The sequence below is a fragment of the Cyprinus carpio genome, chromosome B10 (assembly GCF_018340385.1).
Source record: "Cyprinus carpio isolate SPL01 chromosome B10, ASM1834038v1, whole genome shotgun sequence".
Taxonomy (NCBI): Eukaryota; Metazoa; Chordata; class Actinopteri; order Cypriniformes; family Cyprinidae; genus Cyprinus; species Cyprinus carpio.
Genome location: NC_056606.1, coordinates 11,725,169 through 11,740,774, shown reverse-complemented (window position 1 = coordinate 11,740,774; position 15,606 = coordinate 11,725,169). Strand labels below are relative to the sequence as shown.

The following is a 15,606-nucleotide window of genomic DNA, read 5'->3' as shown; positions in this document are numbered from 1 at the left end:
TCATCAAATGTTGGCACAGCGGAGCCACCAGCTGATGTGAGGTCATTACTGCAGCTTGACTCGCAGCCGGTCACTGACCTCTTTGTGACTGGGTGAGTTAATCACCTGAATCACATGATCAGCAGATTTAGACACACACACACACACACACACACACACACACACACACACAAAAAAATCTAGATTTGTCAATTAAACATGTAACTAATATATACACTACCTTTTAAAAGTTTTGGTTTAGCAAGATTTTCAAAATGTTTTTGAAAGAAGTAAAAAATACAGTGAAAACAGTAATACTTTGAAACATTATTAAGATTTTAAAATAACTGTTTTCTATTTAATATATTTAAAAATGTAATTTAATCCTGCAAATCCAAATCTTAATCATTATTAGTAATTACACAATTATTTCAGTGTCACATGATCCTTCAGAAACCATTCTAATATGCTGATTTGGTGCTCAAGAAACATGTTATTATGAATGTTGTAAACAGTTGTACTGTTTGAAATAGAAATCTTTTGTAATTTTATAATGATTAAACAAACTTAATTCATCCCTATTTTAAAAAACATTACTTCTCGTTATTTAAAAAAATGTTTTGTGAAATTTACTAGAAATTTCTGAGTGAAAAATATTTTATATATAAATAATAAATGGTGAAAAATATATATATATATATATATATATGTACATCTAAGTATATATGTATGTTGTATGTTCTTTTCTACTTAAAAAATTCACATTACTTCTCACTTGTTGATACTTATTTCATTATTATATATATACTGTATATATATTTTATATATAATGTGAAATTTACTAGCATTTTCCGAGTTAAAAATAGTTTCTAAGTAAATCCTACACCAAATATTTTTTTTCAGTATGTATACTCTATGTATGAGACAGAATGAATTTATCTGTCAGTTGGTAAGTTTACATTGTGATGTGATATAAGATGAGCAGATGTGTTTGTGCCCTAGTCTACAGGAAGTGAATGCCACTCCAGTGCGGTATATCTCTGATCTCATTTCTGAGGACTCATGGAGTCACCTTCTCATGGATACTCTGGCACCAATGGGTTATATCAAGGTAGAGAATAAATGAAAAACTGATTGTGCATCTTAGCACTCAACACTGTTGAGTGTCCTTACATATGTTTATATGCAGTTGTAAATGTTACAAAAGAATAGAGAGACAAAATCAGGATGAGCCATCTCCTCATTAAGCTTGTTAAGCTCCATTGTTCGCTGCAGGCCACTGAAACACTAGAGGCATTGTTTCACACCAGCACATTTGTGTACCGTAACCACAGATTTGATGTGAGCCTGTCCCATTCTGCCTTTCACGACTAATTAGCTCTGATTTTAAAAACTGAATTATACTTTGCCAAAAAATCTCAGGAATTTCCAAGACCAATCTCCTTATTTTCTTACGTCAACGTATCAAGGACTCTTATCCATTCTAAGCTCAAATACATGTGTCCTCTTGTTTTCTTTCACCTTGTAAGGCCTAATATAGCTTTCTTGCAGAGAAACCTCCTAAAATCCTCTTTCTGTGATGCTGTCGGTTTTGATGTGGAGGTCAAAGTGGCGTATGACATTTGTGTTGAGAAAAGCACTGAAGCTTTGAAATATGAAAAGGCTTTTTTTTTTTTGCTGTCCTCAGGTGACTTCAGTGAGGATGCAGGGTTTGCTGCTGATACTGTTTGCAAAGCAGGTCCACCTGCCTTTCATCAGAGACATCCAAAGTACATACACCCGCACAGGCCTGTTTGGATACTGGGTATGGTATAGCCTTTACATCTTTACATTTCACAGACACTTACTGTTATACATGAATTTCACTGATAGCATTTTCCTGCAAAACTGACATATTTATTCTACTGTTCAAAGGTTTACATTTTATAATATTTTTTAAGTCTCTCTCTCACACACACACACACACACATATATTCCTGCGATGGCAAAACGGCATAATCTTCAATGTCATTTTGATCAGTTTAATGCATCCTAGCTGAATAAAGATATTGATTTGTTAAAAAAGGTAAAAATAATACAATAAAAATCCTCTTAATAAAACACCTATTCTTGTAGAGGTATGGATATGTGAGTATGACATGGGGGTTTATTGTAACAAGTAGTAGCTGGACTAATGTATTTTTATTTATTGTCACAGGGAAATAAAGGTGGTGTGTCTGTGCGTTTCTCATTCTATGGTCACATGCTGTGTTTTCTGAACTGTCATCTGGCAGCTCATTTGAACTACGCCCTGCAACGAATGGACGAATTTGAATATATACTTGACAGACAAGACTTTGATATGTACAACACACCACAAGTGCTTGACCACAAGTGAGTGTTAAGTTGGATGAAGTTTGCGCATGTTCATGCTTTCTCACATACTTCTTGGTTCTTACATTGCCGTTGTTCCACATATCAGGGTCGTTTTCTGGTTCGGTGATCTGAACTTTCGTATCGCTGACCATGGGATGCACTTTCTCCGCTCCTCAATCAACAATGGCCGATTTAACCTGCTTTGGAACAGAGATCAGGTCAGACAAACACACAAACAAAGACACAAATACACACTCTTCTAAAGACAATGGCTCTTTAGCATGCTGATTATAAATTATATATATTTTATTCAGAAAAAGTAAAAAACTGTTCTATTCTATTCTATTCTATTCTATTCTATTCTATTCTATTCTATTCTATTCTATTCTATTCCACTGATTTCTGGCTCTTAGTTGACCATGATGAAGAAGCAAGAACCTATTCTGCAGGAGTTTGAAGAGGGACCGTTGTGCTTTAAACCCACGTATAAGTTTGACCGTTTCTCTGAGACTTACGATACAAGGTACATTCACACACTTTACATGTTATTAACACAATAGAAATGCACTATTTTCAATGCATGAAAGTGGAAAAGTCTTAGAGCTCAACTTCCTGAAAGTCTATCATGTTTTCTTAGAAGAAATTCATGGGCGTTCTTTTTTCCACACAGAGCACAGAGGACATGGTTTGGCTTTATGTAAGATATAATAATAAATATTTGTGTTTGTTGCATAGCCTTATCTCTACCATATCACCCAGAATTCCTGTCACTCATCATCACATCCCTGTAAAACACTGCACTCCTCTCACTCAGCGTTCAGTTTTTGCATAATCTCCTGTCAGATGCTCCAGTAAGCATTTCAGTCATGTCTATACAAATGTATATGATGGTAATGATTGGTGTTTTTTCTTTGTGCCAGCTGCCGTCAGCTTTGACATGTATGTTGTTGTAGTATGTCTACTTTGAAGATGAGATGGGCATGTAGGATGTTGTAAGAAGGGAATTGTATTTCCCATAAATTGCTGAATATAGGAGGTCTTTCGCACCACAGAGTATTTGAATACAAAAGTGTCTTTAGCACAGATCTTTTCCTCATTTAGCTGTCACCTGTTTGCTGAATTGTTATATGGGTAGTGAAATATGTTTGGAAAACGGTGTTTTGCTGTGTCCGTAATGGAAGCAGAGGAAGTCTGTGTCTCCAGTGGAAAGATCAGCTCAAACTTTGAATTTATTTTCAAGATTACTAGTCAAGGTGAAAAAAGTGAAATAGGGTTTTCTGAAAAATGCAGGAAATCATGTATACACCAATCACTCCATTCGTCCATCCAGCCCTTCCATCATATTTAATACATGACCACACATCCATGAAATGCTGTCAGTGTGTCATTAGGCTTTTAACAGCTGTCACAGAGAACTGCTTTGCACCTGTCATATAACATGCACCTTATCAAAGTGTAGAAAGCATGTTTCACTCTGATATGCTGGTGTTTGATGCATTTGCATGTTGTTTCATATTGTAGAAGTAGATCACAGCATATCAGTTGCATGTCTGCATGGAAATGGGAATTTCACATGGAATTCTCAGTATGCAACTATGGCAAATCAATCTATCTATCTCTCTATTCATCTATCTTGAAAGACTCTCTCTCTCTCTCTCGCTCTCTCTCTCTCTCTATCTCTCTATTCATCTATCTTGAAAGTTTGGGGAATGTAAGGTTTTTCATGTTTTTCAAAAGAAGACACTTAAACTCAACAAGGTTGCTTTTATTGAGTAAAAAATTAAGTACAAACAGTAAAATTGTTTAAATAAGCATTTTCTATTTGAATATACTTTAAAATGTAATTTATTCCTGTGATGCTAAGCTGAATTTTCAGCATCATTACTCCAGTCCTCAGTGTCACATGATCCTTCAGAAATCACTCTAGTATGCTGATATGCTGAAACTAATAGACTTTTTATCAGGATTTTTTAATGAATCGAAATAGCCGCAAAGAAGAGCAGCAATTTAATTTAATTTAATCAATTTAATGCATCCTTGCAGAATAATTAGTATTAAGTTCTTAATAAAAAGTATTAATTTCTTAAAAATTACTGACCCCAAACTTTTTTTTAGGGTGTATAAACCAATACAATATAACAAGTTTAAGTTCTCCAAGACTACTCAGTATTATTTACATTCCTTCACTTTTTTTTTTTTTTTTTGCGCATGGGTCAATGATTAGTGGTAAAAAGCGGAAGCCTGCCTGGACGGATCGTATCTTGTGGAGGATAAAACCCAAAGCTATAGAGACTGAGGATGAGAATAGGTCGACATCATCATCAGCTGATGATGATGAGTATCCTATTAAGGTGACACAGGACATGTACACTTGCGATGTCTCGTATGGGGTCAGTGACCACAAACCCGTCATTGCAACCTTCAATCTGGAGGTATGAATTATGTATTCCATGAACATTTAATCAATCATATGATAAAGAGCTAATCAAATTGAAGTAAATGTGCTTAAATTATAATCATTAATAATTATAATTTTAGATATATCTACCTTTCAGTGTACATGACATTTTAGTCCAAATTGGTCTTGAACTCTTCATGCAGATGAGAAAAAAGGTGGAGACTCCTGTAGTCACACTAACCGTGGAGGGACACTGGAGTGCAGATGAAGATGCCACATTCACCTACACCATTCTGGAAAACTTTGAGTCCTCAACCTGGGATTGGATTGGATTGTACAAGGTGAGAGCAGGACAGACAAAAAAGAGGTTGATGGATGAACAAAAACACAGAAAGAGACAAAAAGGAGATCTGCATCACAAAGCGGGTCACTAACTAGTGGTGATTTATATCTCTGTGTGCAGATTGGCTTCAGAAGTGCCTCCCATTACTCCACCTTTGCTTGGGTCAAAGATGATGAAGTGGCTGCCAACGGCGAAGTCGTGACGGTATGGCAGACTAAAAGTTTTGTGCATATTGAGAAAATAATGAATATTAATAGAAATTTATATTACTTTACATCTAAAATGAAATTTGAAACTGTTGTGTGTATTTGAACTGCATGATGCTAAAAAGTTGCCATATAAACACTAACATGAGTAATGCACTTCCTGTTTAAGGTCCAGATGAATAAAAATGAGCTCCCCCTGCTGGCAGGGGATTATGTTCTTGGCTATTACAGCACCAACCTGCAAACCCTCATTGCCTTTAGTCCTACTTTCCAGGTGAGTTAACGCAAACTTACATCTGTGTTAGCATTCGGCTGTACCTCTTTGTTCATCTGGCTTGTCTGGATCCAGATTCTCGAGTCTCGACAAGCTGTAACGGAGGGTCTGCTTCCTGAGAACATCAACGGACATGAGAAGTAGCTGGATATCTTCTAACCTCATATGTTCACATATGTAAAAATTACAACAGGATCTGATTTGAGATCATATTTGCCTGTGTAAACAGACCTTGCTCAGTTTGATTTTAAAAGTTAAAACTGATTCTGTGAAACAGTCTGATATAATGAGCGTGATTTAAAATCTAAGGCTTTAAAATTTCCCAAACACTCAGTCTATTCACTGAACTCACTGCATTACTCTTTTTCATTCTCTCTTTATCCGTGGTTCTTCTCAAATAGTTGAGTCTGAGTCTGTGAGCTTCTGTAAACACACACATTGTACACACTGTGCTTTTCTACTGTAGTATGTAGTACCTGTATCTGCCTCTAGAGGTTTATAAAGCAATCACTAACTTTATTACAGACACATCCTAACTCAGAATCTTATCCCATCTGTTTAGTAACCATGGAAATTTGATGGGAACTGAGAAATGTGTATACAGGTGCTGGTCATATAGTTAGAATATCATCAAAAAGTTTATTTATTTCACTAATTCCATTCAAAAAGTGAAACTTGTATATTATATTCATTCATTACACACAAACTGATATATTTCAAATGTTTATTTCTTTTAATTTTGATGATTATAACTGACAACTGAAAATCCCAAATTCAGTATCTCAGAAAATTAGAATATTACTTAAGACCAATACAAAGAAAGGATTTTTAGAAATCTTGGCCAACTGAAAAGTATGAACATGAAAAGTATGAGCATGTACAGCACTCAATACTTAGTTGGGGCCCCCTTTACCTGAATTACTGCAGCAATGCGGCGTGGCATGGAGTCGATCAGTCTGTGGCACTGCTCAGGTGTTATGAGACCCGGTTTCTCTGATAGTGGCCTTCGGCTCTTCTGCATTCTTGGGTCCGGCATATCGCATCTTCCTCTTCACAATACCCCATAGATTTTCTATGGGGTTAAGGTCAGGCGAGTTTGCTGGCCAATTAAGAACAGTGATACCATGGTCCTTAAACCAGGCACTGCAAGCTTTGGCACTGTGTGCAGGTCCCAAGTCCTGTTGGAAAATGAAATCTGCATCTCCATAAAGTTGGTCAGTAGCAGAAAGCATGAAGTGCTCTAAAACTTCCTGGTATACGGCTGTGTTGACCTTGGACCTCAGAAAACACAGTGGACCAACACCAGCAGATGACACTGGCACCCCAAACCATCACTGACTGTGGAAACTTTACACTGGACCTCAAGCAACATGTATTGTGTGCCTCTCCTCTCGTCCTCCAGACTCTGGGACCCTTATTTCCAAAGGAAATGCAAAATTTACTTTTATCAGAGAACATAACTTTGGACTACTCAGCAGCAGTCCAGTCTTTTTGAAGCGAGACGCTTCTGATGCTGTCTGTTGTTCAAGAGTGGCTTGACACAAGGAAAGCTGAAACCCATGTCTTGCATACGTCTGTGCGTAGTGATTCTTGAAGCACTGACTCCAGCTGCAATCCACTCTTTGTGAATCTCCCCCACATTTTTGAATGGGTTTTGTTTAACAATCCTCTCCATGGTGCGGTTATCCCTATTGCTTGTACACTTTTTTTCTACCATATCTTTTCCTTCCCTTCGCCTCTCTATTAATGTGATTGGACACAGAGATTTGCAATGACCTTTTGTATCTTGCCCTCCCTGGTCAAGGTGTCAGTGGTCGTCTTTTGGACAACTGTCAAGTCAGCAGTCTAACCCCATGATTGTGTAGCCTACAGAACTAGACTGAGAGACCATTTAAAGGCCTTTGCAGGTGTTTTGAGTTAATTAGCTGATTAGAGTGTGGCACCAGGTGTCTTCAATATTGAACCTTTTCACAATATTCTAATTTTCTGAGATACTGAATTTGGGATTTTCCTTAGTTGTCAGTTATAATCATCAAAATTAAAAGAAACAAACATTTGAAATATATCAGTCTGTGTGTAATGAATGAATATAATATACAAGTTTCACTTTTTGAATGGAATTAGTAAAATAAATATTCTAATTATATGACCAGCACCTGTATGTGTGTGTATATATATTTATATAGCAGTCGCAAGGGCTGTATATATATATATATATATATATATATATATATATATATATATTATGAAATAAGAAGACAGGAAATTTCTGTAATACAGCCGATGGAATCTGTGCCTGCTGACTTGAAAGCTCTTTTGATGCATGTAGAAACTGACTGCACAAAGATCTACACATTTTTCACAACTTTCATGTTTTTAATCAAATTTGATACTTATGAGACAGTAAAACTAACAAGAGTGTAGAATTCTCAGAATTTTAAAATGGCCTGTATTTAATGCCAAAATCAACACATAAATTGTGAAAAAGTATTACTTTGCATTAATAAAGTATTATTTTACATTAAGTTCTACAAAACACAATTATACATTTTTATTTTTATATGATATATTAAATAAATGATGTTGCATTTATTTTGCTTATTTGAAAGTGATTACAGTATCTTACAGTTTTGATGTACATTGGTGCTGTGCTTAATACAGTATTTCACTGCATGTTTTATATGTCAGTGCCTGTTTTATATAGTGTGTGGCTTTTCGGTATCTGTAACAATGGTTCACCGTCTGATTGTTAAAATGCCTTTTGTTTACACTCTGTCTCTCTTGTTAGTGCTAAATTTGTCTTTTATATGAGTGAGAGGCAGTTTAACTTCGTATTGTCTGCAACATGCCTGGCCTTTTTAATTGAATATATAATTTATCCTCTCTTTATCTTAGTTCATGTTAAATTTATCATAACTGTCTTCTTGAAACAAGTTGTTTTTTTTTTCTTAATGATTTGTGAGATGTATTAAAATCACACAGTTGAACACAGTGGGATCGTAAGCATTAAAATATTAACATCTGTTTGTACTGTAAATGCATATCTATCTGTATACTTTCATTTATAACTATGAGATGAGTTGAAATGCTATTTTGAGGTAAATTGTAATTAACTTGAAATATTCCTTTAAGGTCTACCACACACATTTGAAGGATAATTACATAGCTGACATTAATTAGTGTGCCACAAAGCGTGATTTTTCATCCAACAAAATCCAATCTCCAGAGTGACAATCAAACAAACTTCCAACTCAATCTCTCACCATCATTATTTTCCTTCCCAGCTGTAGGTTTACATGCTTTTGTAGCTCACTCCAGGGGCCTATTTACACTTGAAAATCAACCATTCAAACTCACTCACTCACACACACCAACCAAATAATAGAATATTACAGTATTACTCAGTTAGGCACAGCACTCAGCACTAGATATATTGTGTGGTTTTACCCCCAGGAGCATTTTCATGGATAATTACAGCAGCTATAAATCTGTCTGAGGCACCTGCAGAGCTCTTCGAGCAGGAGGTCGTCAGCACGTCACAGAGAACAAAGAACTCGCTAAAAACACACTGTGAGTCAGCCAGTGATCATGAGCTATGAGACAGTGACACTAGAACAATTCTTCCTCGGTAAGACAGCAAATCTATATCTGGGATGGCAAACCCAAAAACATCTATAGGGGCTTTTTTTAAGGCACACAACTCTCTGAGGTTAAGAAAAGCTATAAAACTAATTTACAAATTCTGAACTAACCCAAACAAAAAAAATAAAATCTTAACAACTTAAATATTTATAAAATGATAGTTCTAACAACAACAACTACTACTTAATAAATAAATTATTTTTTGAACAAATCGATTCAGTGAATGATTCAAATGACTCACTCACACAGGCAGTTAATTGTGGCCCTCCACACAATGTTTCTGTAATTTATTTTTGGCGTTACAAGAAAAGGTGGCTTTAATCAAACTTTTGATTTTAAACAAGTCTTGTTTCTGAAGGAAAAACTGGACAAGTATTATAACTGAAAATGAATTACAGCATACAAAATGAGTGTATACATGCACACAATTGTTTTTCCCCCCCTCATATGCTGTATATTGACCACCCTGGCTGCTGTTTGCGGCAGCAATAAACGGCACTATAAGAACATAAATGTCTTCAATAGTGATATACTGTCTTATTAGTGTTTAAAAGCTTGGGCTGAGAGCTCTGGCAAAATTAAAGTGCTGTGATAGATTAAACTGAAGCAATTTAATTAAATGCATTAAGGAAAAAAAAGTGTTAATTAGAGTAATTAGGTGAGATTTTGGTCTCCTGTTGTGTCAGAACAGCTGCTGAGACCTTACACCCAAGGGAACGGTTACAAGGGAATTATTCGTCTTCCCTGGAGAGGACACTAGATTCTCTGCAAGGCCCAGGAGATTCATATTCCCCAGCACATCCAACTGGCCTATGATGTCACCTGGTGCTGTAAAACTTTTTAATGGCCCACTAAATCAGAATCATGAATTGGAGGCATTTAAGGCTAAGTGAAGACAGGATAAGGTTATGGGGTGAAAGAGGGAAAGCAGGATGAATAGAGACATGGAGAGAGCGAGTGAAATGACCTTGCTGATGTCATAACGCAAGCAATATCCAATCCGAATGCATCTAGAATGAATGTTCACAACAACACATTAAAAGCTCTTTGTGCTTTTGTATTGCACTAACCTCTAAAATTACAACAACCTTCGGTAAATTATCATTTTCCCCTCTTATAACAAATTATAAAAAAAGAAAAAAAGAGCCTTTTAAAATTAAAGAGCCTTAAAGTGATTAAAGTAAAGTAATTACTCATTTACTCATCCTCATTTCATTCCAAACCTGTATGACTTATTCTGAAGAACACAAAATGCCAAAACAGCAGAATGCCAACGAAACATAAGCAGATGGGGACCAGTGACAGCAAACTTTCATTATATGGAGAAGAGCAGTTTATATATTCTGTTAATACTAAAAATGGGATAACATTGTGAGGCAATAACAGCGTTTGCAAGTGAACATAAGCAGATGTACTGTAAGGTTGCACAGAATTCAGGGATATGATGCAAGAATCAGATCCATTCATCCGCACAGTCCTCAGTGTCTGAAATCAATGTCCTCATTTGCCAGGATCAGAGCAGTTCTGCAAGGAATGTAGATCTAGAAAGAAAGAGAAAAGTCTTCATTCAAGCTAATTCATATTTATATAAAGAAACATCTTTAAAACAACTAGGTATAAATGTGGTCATCAGATTTGAGATTTCTACTAAGTCCATGAATAAACTAAACCATGTTTTAAAATGTTGAGGATTGTGGCTGCTATGATCAGTGGCAGTTCTACATTGAATTACACTTAGTTATATTTTATTATAACAACATCATTTGTGACTAAGGGTGAGTTGGAGATGATCATTCATGCATTCATCTCCTCTCGTTTAGACTACTGTAACAGTCTTTTTTCTTGTTTGAGTAAGAAGGAGCTTTATCGTCTCCAGGCTGTTCAGAACTCTGCTGCAAGGCTTTTAATTCACATTAAGAAAAGAGAACACATCACACCGGTTTTAGAAGCACTTCACTGGTTACCAGTCCAGTATAGAATTTATTTTAAAATCCTGGTTCTTACTTTTAGAGCCTTGCATGGCCAAGCCCCTACCTACATCACTGACTTGATACAGCTTCATACTCCTACCCGGAGTCTCAGGTCATTAGATCAGAGGCTATTGGTTGTTCCCCACACTTAATTTAAATCTAGAGGGGACCAGTCATTCCAGGCAGTCGCTCCTAGGCTGTGGAATGCTTTGCCTCTTTTTTCCGGCGTTTTGCGAACTCAGTTGAATTAATTAAAAAAACATCTGAAGACTTTGCTCTTCAAGCAGGCTTTTGGTTAGTCGAGGGTTTTTTTTTATGGTTCTTTGTTATATCTGCGTTTTGAATTTTTGTTGAACGTATTTAAATTGTTATTGTATTACATTTTATTGTGAAGCACTTTGTGATTTCTATCTGTGAAAAGTGCTATACAAATAAATTTTACTTACTATAAGTGAAAGAGAAAATTATATTTCTCAGTTGCACAAATCTTTCATTAGAACATTTGAAAAACACATAATAATTTTGTATTACCTATTTTTATTAGCCATTTTACACAATTCAGAAAAACAAAAATGTGCAGGAACTATAGGCTTGTATTTATAATATCATGAATGAAATATGCGTTATTTGGAAGAAAGTCGAGGCGTGACTGACTTTAGCCCACTAATTCCATTTGGGAGAGACCCAAAGGTGAACTGTCCCCCTGCGCCGCACCCCGCGCCCCACTCCCCTTTTGCCTTCTCACACAGCTTCTGTGCACGGCACCTTCTCAGCAAGCAGGGGCACCAATTTGCCAATTCCCCACACAGTGAAATGATAGGTAATAAAACTGCTTCGCGGTGGCGGCACAGAGGATTTTTTTTTTTTAACTGCTCGTGCCGCCCCCCCATGTATCATGCAAAAATGATGATACATGGGGTTCGCCCATGCCAAAAAACGCTACTGATTATGATTAACCTGCCATATATATATATATACAAAAATTCACATGGCTATACACTGACCGAGCTCAAAAAAAGCAAAACAATATTTCTCTTGGGAGAAAAGCTCGAAAGCAAGTTATTGCACTGTTAAAAGGAGCTCTAATCTGCTGAGTGAAAACAATTCTTTATGTAACCTGGGAACAACTAGCAATAGAGTTTATATTAGTGAAATCACTGTTCTTTGACCTCACTTCACACAGCAGGACATGAGACTACAGGTCTGGGATCAGTCCAGTGGGACCTGAGAAGTGATTGGGTCCGGGCATCTACGTACCGACAAGAAAGACTTGTTTCTCTCAGAGGAAAAAAGGAAATCAGAGACTATATCTAGCGAAAGTTCTCATGAATAAAACATTGTGTGTAGGGAGAGGAAACCGAGTCATTCTTGTAGGTCAGGTTGTGGTTGATTTCCACAGGGAGCAGACGTGCGCTTTATTAACTGGGCCTGCACTCACCTGCTGGAGCTGGACCTGAGCGCCCAGCGTGAGCACCAAGAAGATACTGCCACGATTACAAATAGAAAATCACTGTTTTAACACTAGAAGCTTCACTATGTTCCTATAGAAGCTTTTGAAACTAAGATGTCAGAGTCTGTGTGTGGCCTTGCATGAGTGTTTTATATATTGGGTGTTGAGTGTTTTATATATATATATATATATTAGTTCTTGTGGCTCAGTGGTAGAGCATTGTGTTAGCAGCGCAAAAGGTTGTGGGCTCAATTCCCAGGGAATACACATACTGGTAAAAAAATGTATAGCCTGAATGCACTGTAAGTCGCTTTGGATAAAAGCGTCTGCTAAATGCATAAATGTAAATATTGTGAGTGTTTTCAGTGGGTTTTATTGTTTAAGGAATAATAAGATTGAGCTTGTTGAGCATCACTGACAGCATCTAGCTTGTGTATACAGTATGTTTGGACTTAACCAGGTGCATTTCCTCCGAAGGGGCAAGGGACGCAGTGTCTCCTCAAAATATTGGATGAGAAAAACAAAAATTGTAGTACAAAAATAAAGAGCCAACAGACCCCCTAAAGCGTGCCGTTAGTTTATTAGGGGGTAATTGAGAATGAACGGGAGAAAGTCACATGAGGGGAGACAATGCCTTCATTGCGAAATGATTGGATATGGGTGGTTATGATCAGCTGTTATTGGTTCATGCGATAAATCCCACCTCTTATGTTTGTGCATGTTCTGCGTTTGCGAATCAGTCTAAAAAACATTATATTGGTGTTAATGTGAAGACTAATTTAAAAAAGTAAAGCCTTCTACACACTGCACAATTTTAGCCATCCTATAAGATTATTGCAAATCACACTTGGATCTAATCAACTTGGATACGACACGCATGTAGACTGTAAGATGATGACCTATTGACTTGTACGCTATGACGCATGTTACTATATAAGAATAAAACGTCATCAGTATGCGCTAGTGGTAAACAAAAAGAACATGAACTGAACTGAAAAATGTGAAAGCGGCAAAAGAGGAAGGGATAGGTTTTAGCGCCATGTCATGTCTTTATTGGCTGGTCAGTAAACGTGGCTCGTAGCAGCAAACACACTGTGTGATGATCATGCTGGATTTCTGACACTGTCAGAAAACTATCGTAGGCTATCTTTGATTGCAAATCTGTGACAACGGCCGTCTTTGAACCTCTCTCACTGTCTGACATAGAATCACTGATTAGGAACCATGATCACAGAAATCGCCACGATTGTTTCACAATATCAATCCTTCGTCTGAGACAGCCGAAAATCAGGCAGTGTGTCTCAGGTTTATGTAATCAACTCACACACTTAGATATAAACACTTTGTTACATCAAAATAAGACAAATACTGAGCTTTGACTCAACTGACTGATGATCTGAAAAATTAAAACTATTGTTAAAAGTTAACTATTAAAAAGAATAGCTTAACAAATATATTGTTTAAATTGTTACTGGCTTGAGTTATTATTTTGGAATATATATATATTTGGAATATGTATATATATATATATATATATATGGGGGGGGGGGGGGGGGGGGGGGGGGGTATACACCAGTGTGCAGCATCCACTTGGATAATGCAATGCCAGCCACAGTACAACAGCGTCAGTGCGCTCACCACACACCAGCTACAGGTGGAGAGGAGAGAGAGTCACAGAGCCAATCAAGTGGTTGGGGATTATTAGGAGGCTATGATTGACAAGGGCCAGGGGGGCAATTTGGCCAGGACACCGGGGTTACACCTCTACTCTTTACAAGAAGACTACTCTACCCCTACTCTGACCACAGAGAGAAAGGACCTCGGTATAACATCTCATCTAAAACAGCGGTTCTCAATTCTTCTCATGCACGGAGCTCACTTCTAATGAGCAGATTATCTGAATCAGGTGTGTTAACAAAGAGAGACATAACAAATGTGCAGAGCAGGGGGTCGCGAGGACTGCAATTGAGAACCGCTGATCTAAAAGATGGTGCTTTTTGACAGTATAGTGTCTCCGTCACTATACTGGGGCATTAGGACACACACAGACTACAGGGTGAGCACCCCCTGCTGGCCTCACTAACACCTCTTGACACAGCAACTTAGTTTTCTCAGGAGGTCTCCAATCCAGTTACTGACCAGGCTCAACCCTGCTTAGCTTCAGTGGGCAACCAGCAGGGGTGCCTTAAGATATCTAGAGGCCCCTGGGCTACAGCATTACGTAAAGATGCACTTCTGCATCTGAGGAGATGGCGTGTCAGGATCGGCAACTTCATCCTTGCACACCGACTCAGAAAACACTATTTATTAGTAAATAATTCAAATATCTCCTTACTGTTTCCCCCTGACACATTTATGGTAATTACTTTTGCTGATGCTTTGCGGCATGCTTGAGGCTATTGCGTGCATTTGAACGCAGAACTCTTCAGCTGTGCTGACGGCACACACCATACATAATGCTGCTGGCAGGACACTACACACCGTCGAGCTGCTCTTGACAGTTGCGGTAACACAGTCTCATGTGGTTTACACCAGCGCGGCATTTATTTTCATCACTGATGGATGTCTAAAATATAAAAGTAATGAAAAGCCTTAAACAGGCCCGAAGCTCGGCCCGTGTCTGAACTATGACGTGAAAATTTGCCCGAAGCCTGGCCCGAGGGGCGTAAAAAAGTTGGGGCCCGGGCTGGAATGCAGAACTCTAGCACGTTAACATAGAGAGACACGCACACAGAATAGCACTCATTCTAGGCTTCTTTACTAGCGCATTGTGCATTCCGCTCACAGTATATCGGTGGAACATACCAACTATACAAACTGTGTGAGGGAAACCTAAACTGAACCATTCACTACAAATACTACAAGCAGGGCGTCGCTGAAAATGAGTGTTTAAGTTTGTTTACAGAATGCTGTTGTCACTGCTGCAAACTCCCATATATACAAATAATTATTCGAAAAATATAATTTCCCAGCAGCCAGTAGGGCCCTC

The 15,606-nt window shown here is 37.5% G+C and overlaps 2 protein-coding genes across 4 annotated transcripts in view; one reads left to right on the top strand and one right to left on the bottom strand.

Annotated features, from left to right (window-relative positions):
- Window position 1: 1 nt before the first annotated feature.
- LOC109055051 (inositol polyphosphate 5-phosphatase K-like) lies at window positions 2–6,209 on the top strand. Of its 2 annotated transcripts, XM_042732509.1 has the most exons (12): window positions 2–92; window positions 982–1,090; window positions 1,667–1,783; window positions 2,253–2,352; window positions 2,441–2,552; window positions 2,748–2,857; window positions 3,005–3,031; window positions 4,559–4,766; window positions 4,936–5,073; window positions 5,196–5,279; window positions 5,451–5,555; window positions 5,631–6,209. In XM_042732509.1, exons 2-12 carry the CDS (start codon window positions 1,042–1,044, stop codon window positions 5,697–5,699), a joined length of 1,119 nt encoding a protein of 372 aa, XP_042588443.1. In that variant the 5' UTR covers window positions 2–92; window positions 982–1,041; the 3' UTR covers window positions 5,700–6,209. The 2 variants fall into 2 exon arrangements, with proteins under 2 accessions (XP_042588443.1, XP_042588442.1); XM_042732508.1 differs by lacking the exon at window positions 3,005–3,031 and having other exon boundaries at window positions 8–92; window positions 2,177–2,352; window positions 5,631–6,207.
- Window positions 6,210–9,450: 3,241 nt separating this feature from the next.
- gbe1a (glucan (1,4-alpha-), branching enzyme 1a) overlaps window positions 9,451–15,606 on the bottom strand; it is a 146,373-nt gene continuing 140,217 nt past the window's right edge. For both annotated transcript variants that reach the window (XM_042732506.1, XM_042732507.1), the window contains one exon: window positions 9,451–10,738. In XM_042732506.1, coding sequence (XP_042588440.1) covers window positions 10,676–10,738 — 63 coding nt within the window. In that variant the 3' untranslated portion in view covers window positions 9,451–10,675. The remainder of the gene's footprint in view (window positions 10,739–15,606) is intronic.

Coding starts and splice junctions, on each gene's coding strand:
- LOC109055051 (XM_042732508.1), top strand. CDS start 1,058: ATGGATACTCTGGCACCAATGGGTTATATCAAG. Junction 4,767..4,935: donor TTGCAACCTTCAATCTGGAG/GTATGAATTATG, acceptor CTCTTCATGCAG/ATGAGAAAAAAGGTGGAGAC. Junction 5,280..5,450: donor CCAACGGCGAAGTCGTGACG/GTATGGCAGACT, acceptor TTCCTGTTTAAG/GTCCAGATGAATAAAAATGA.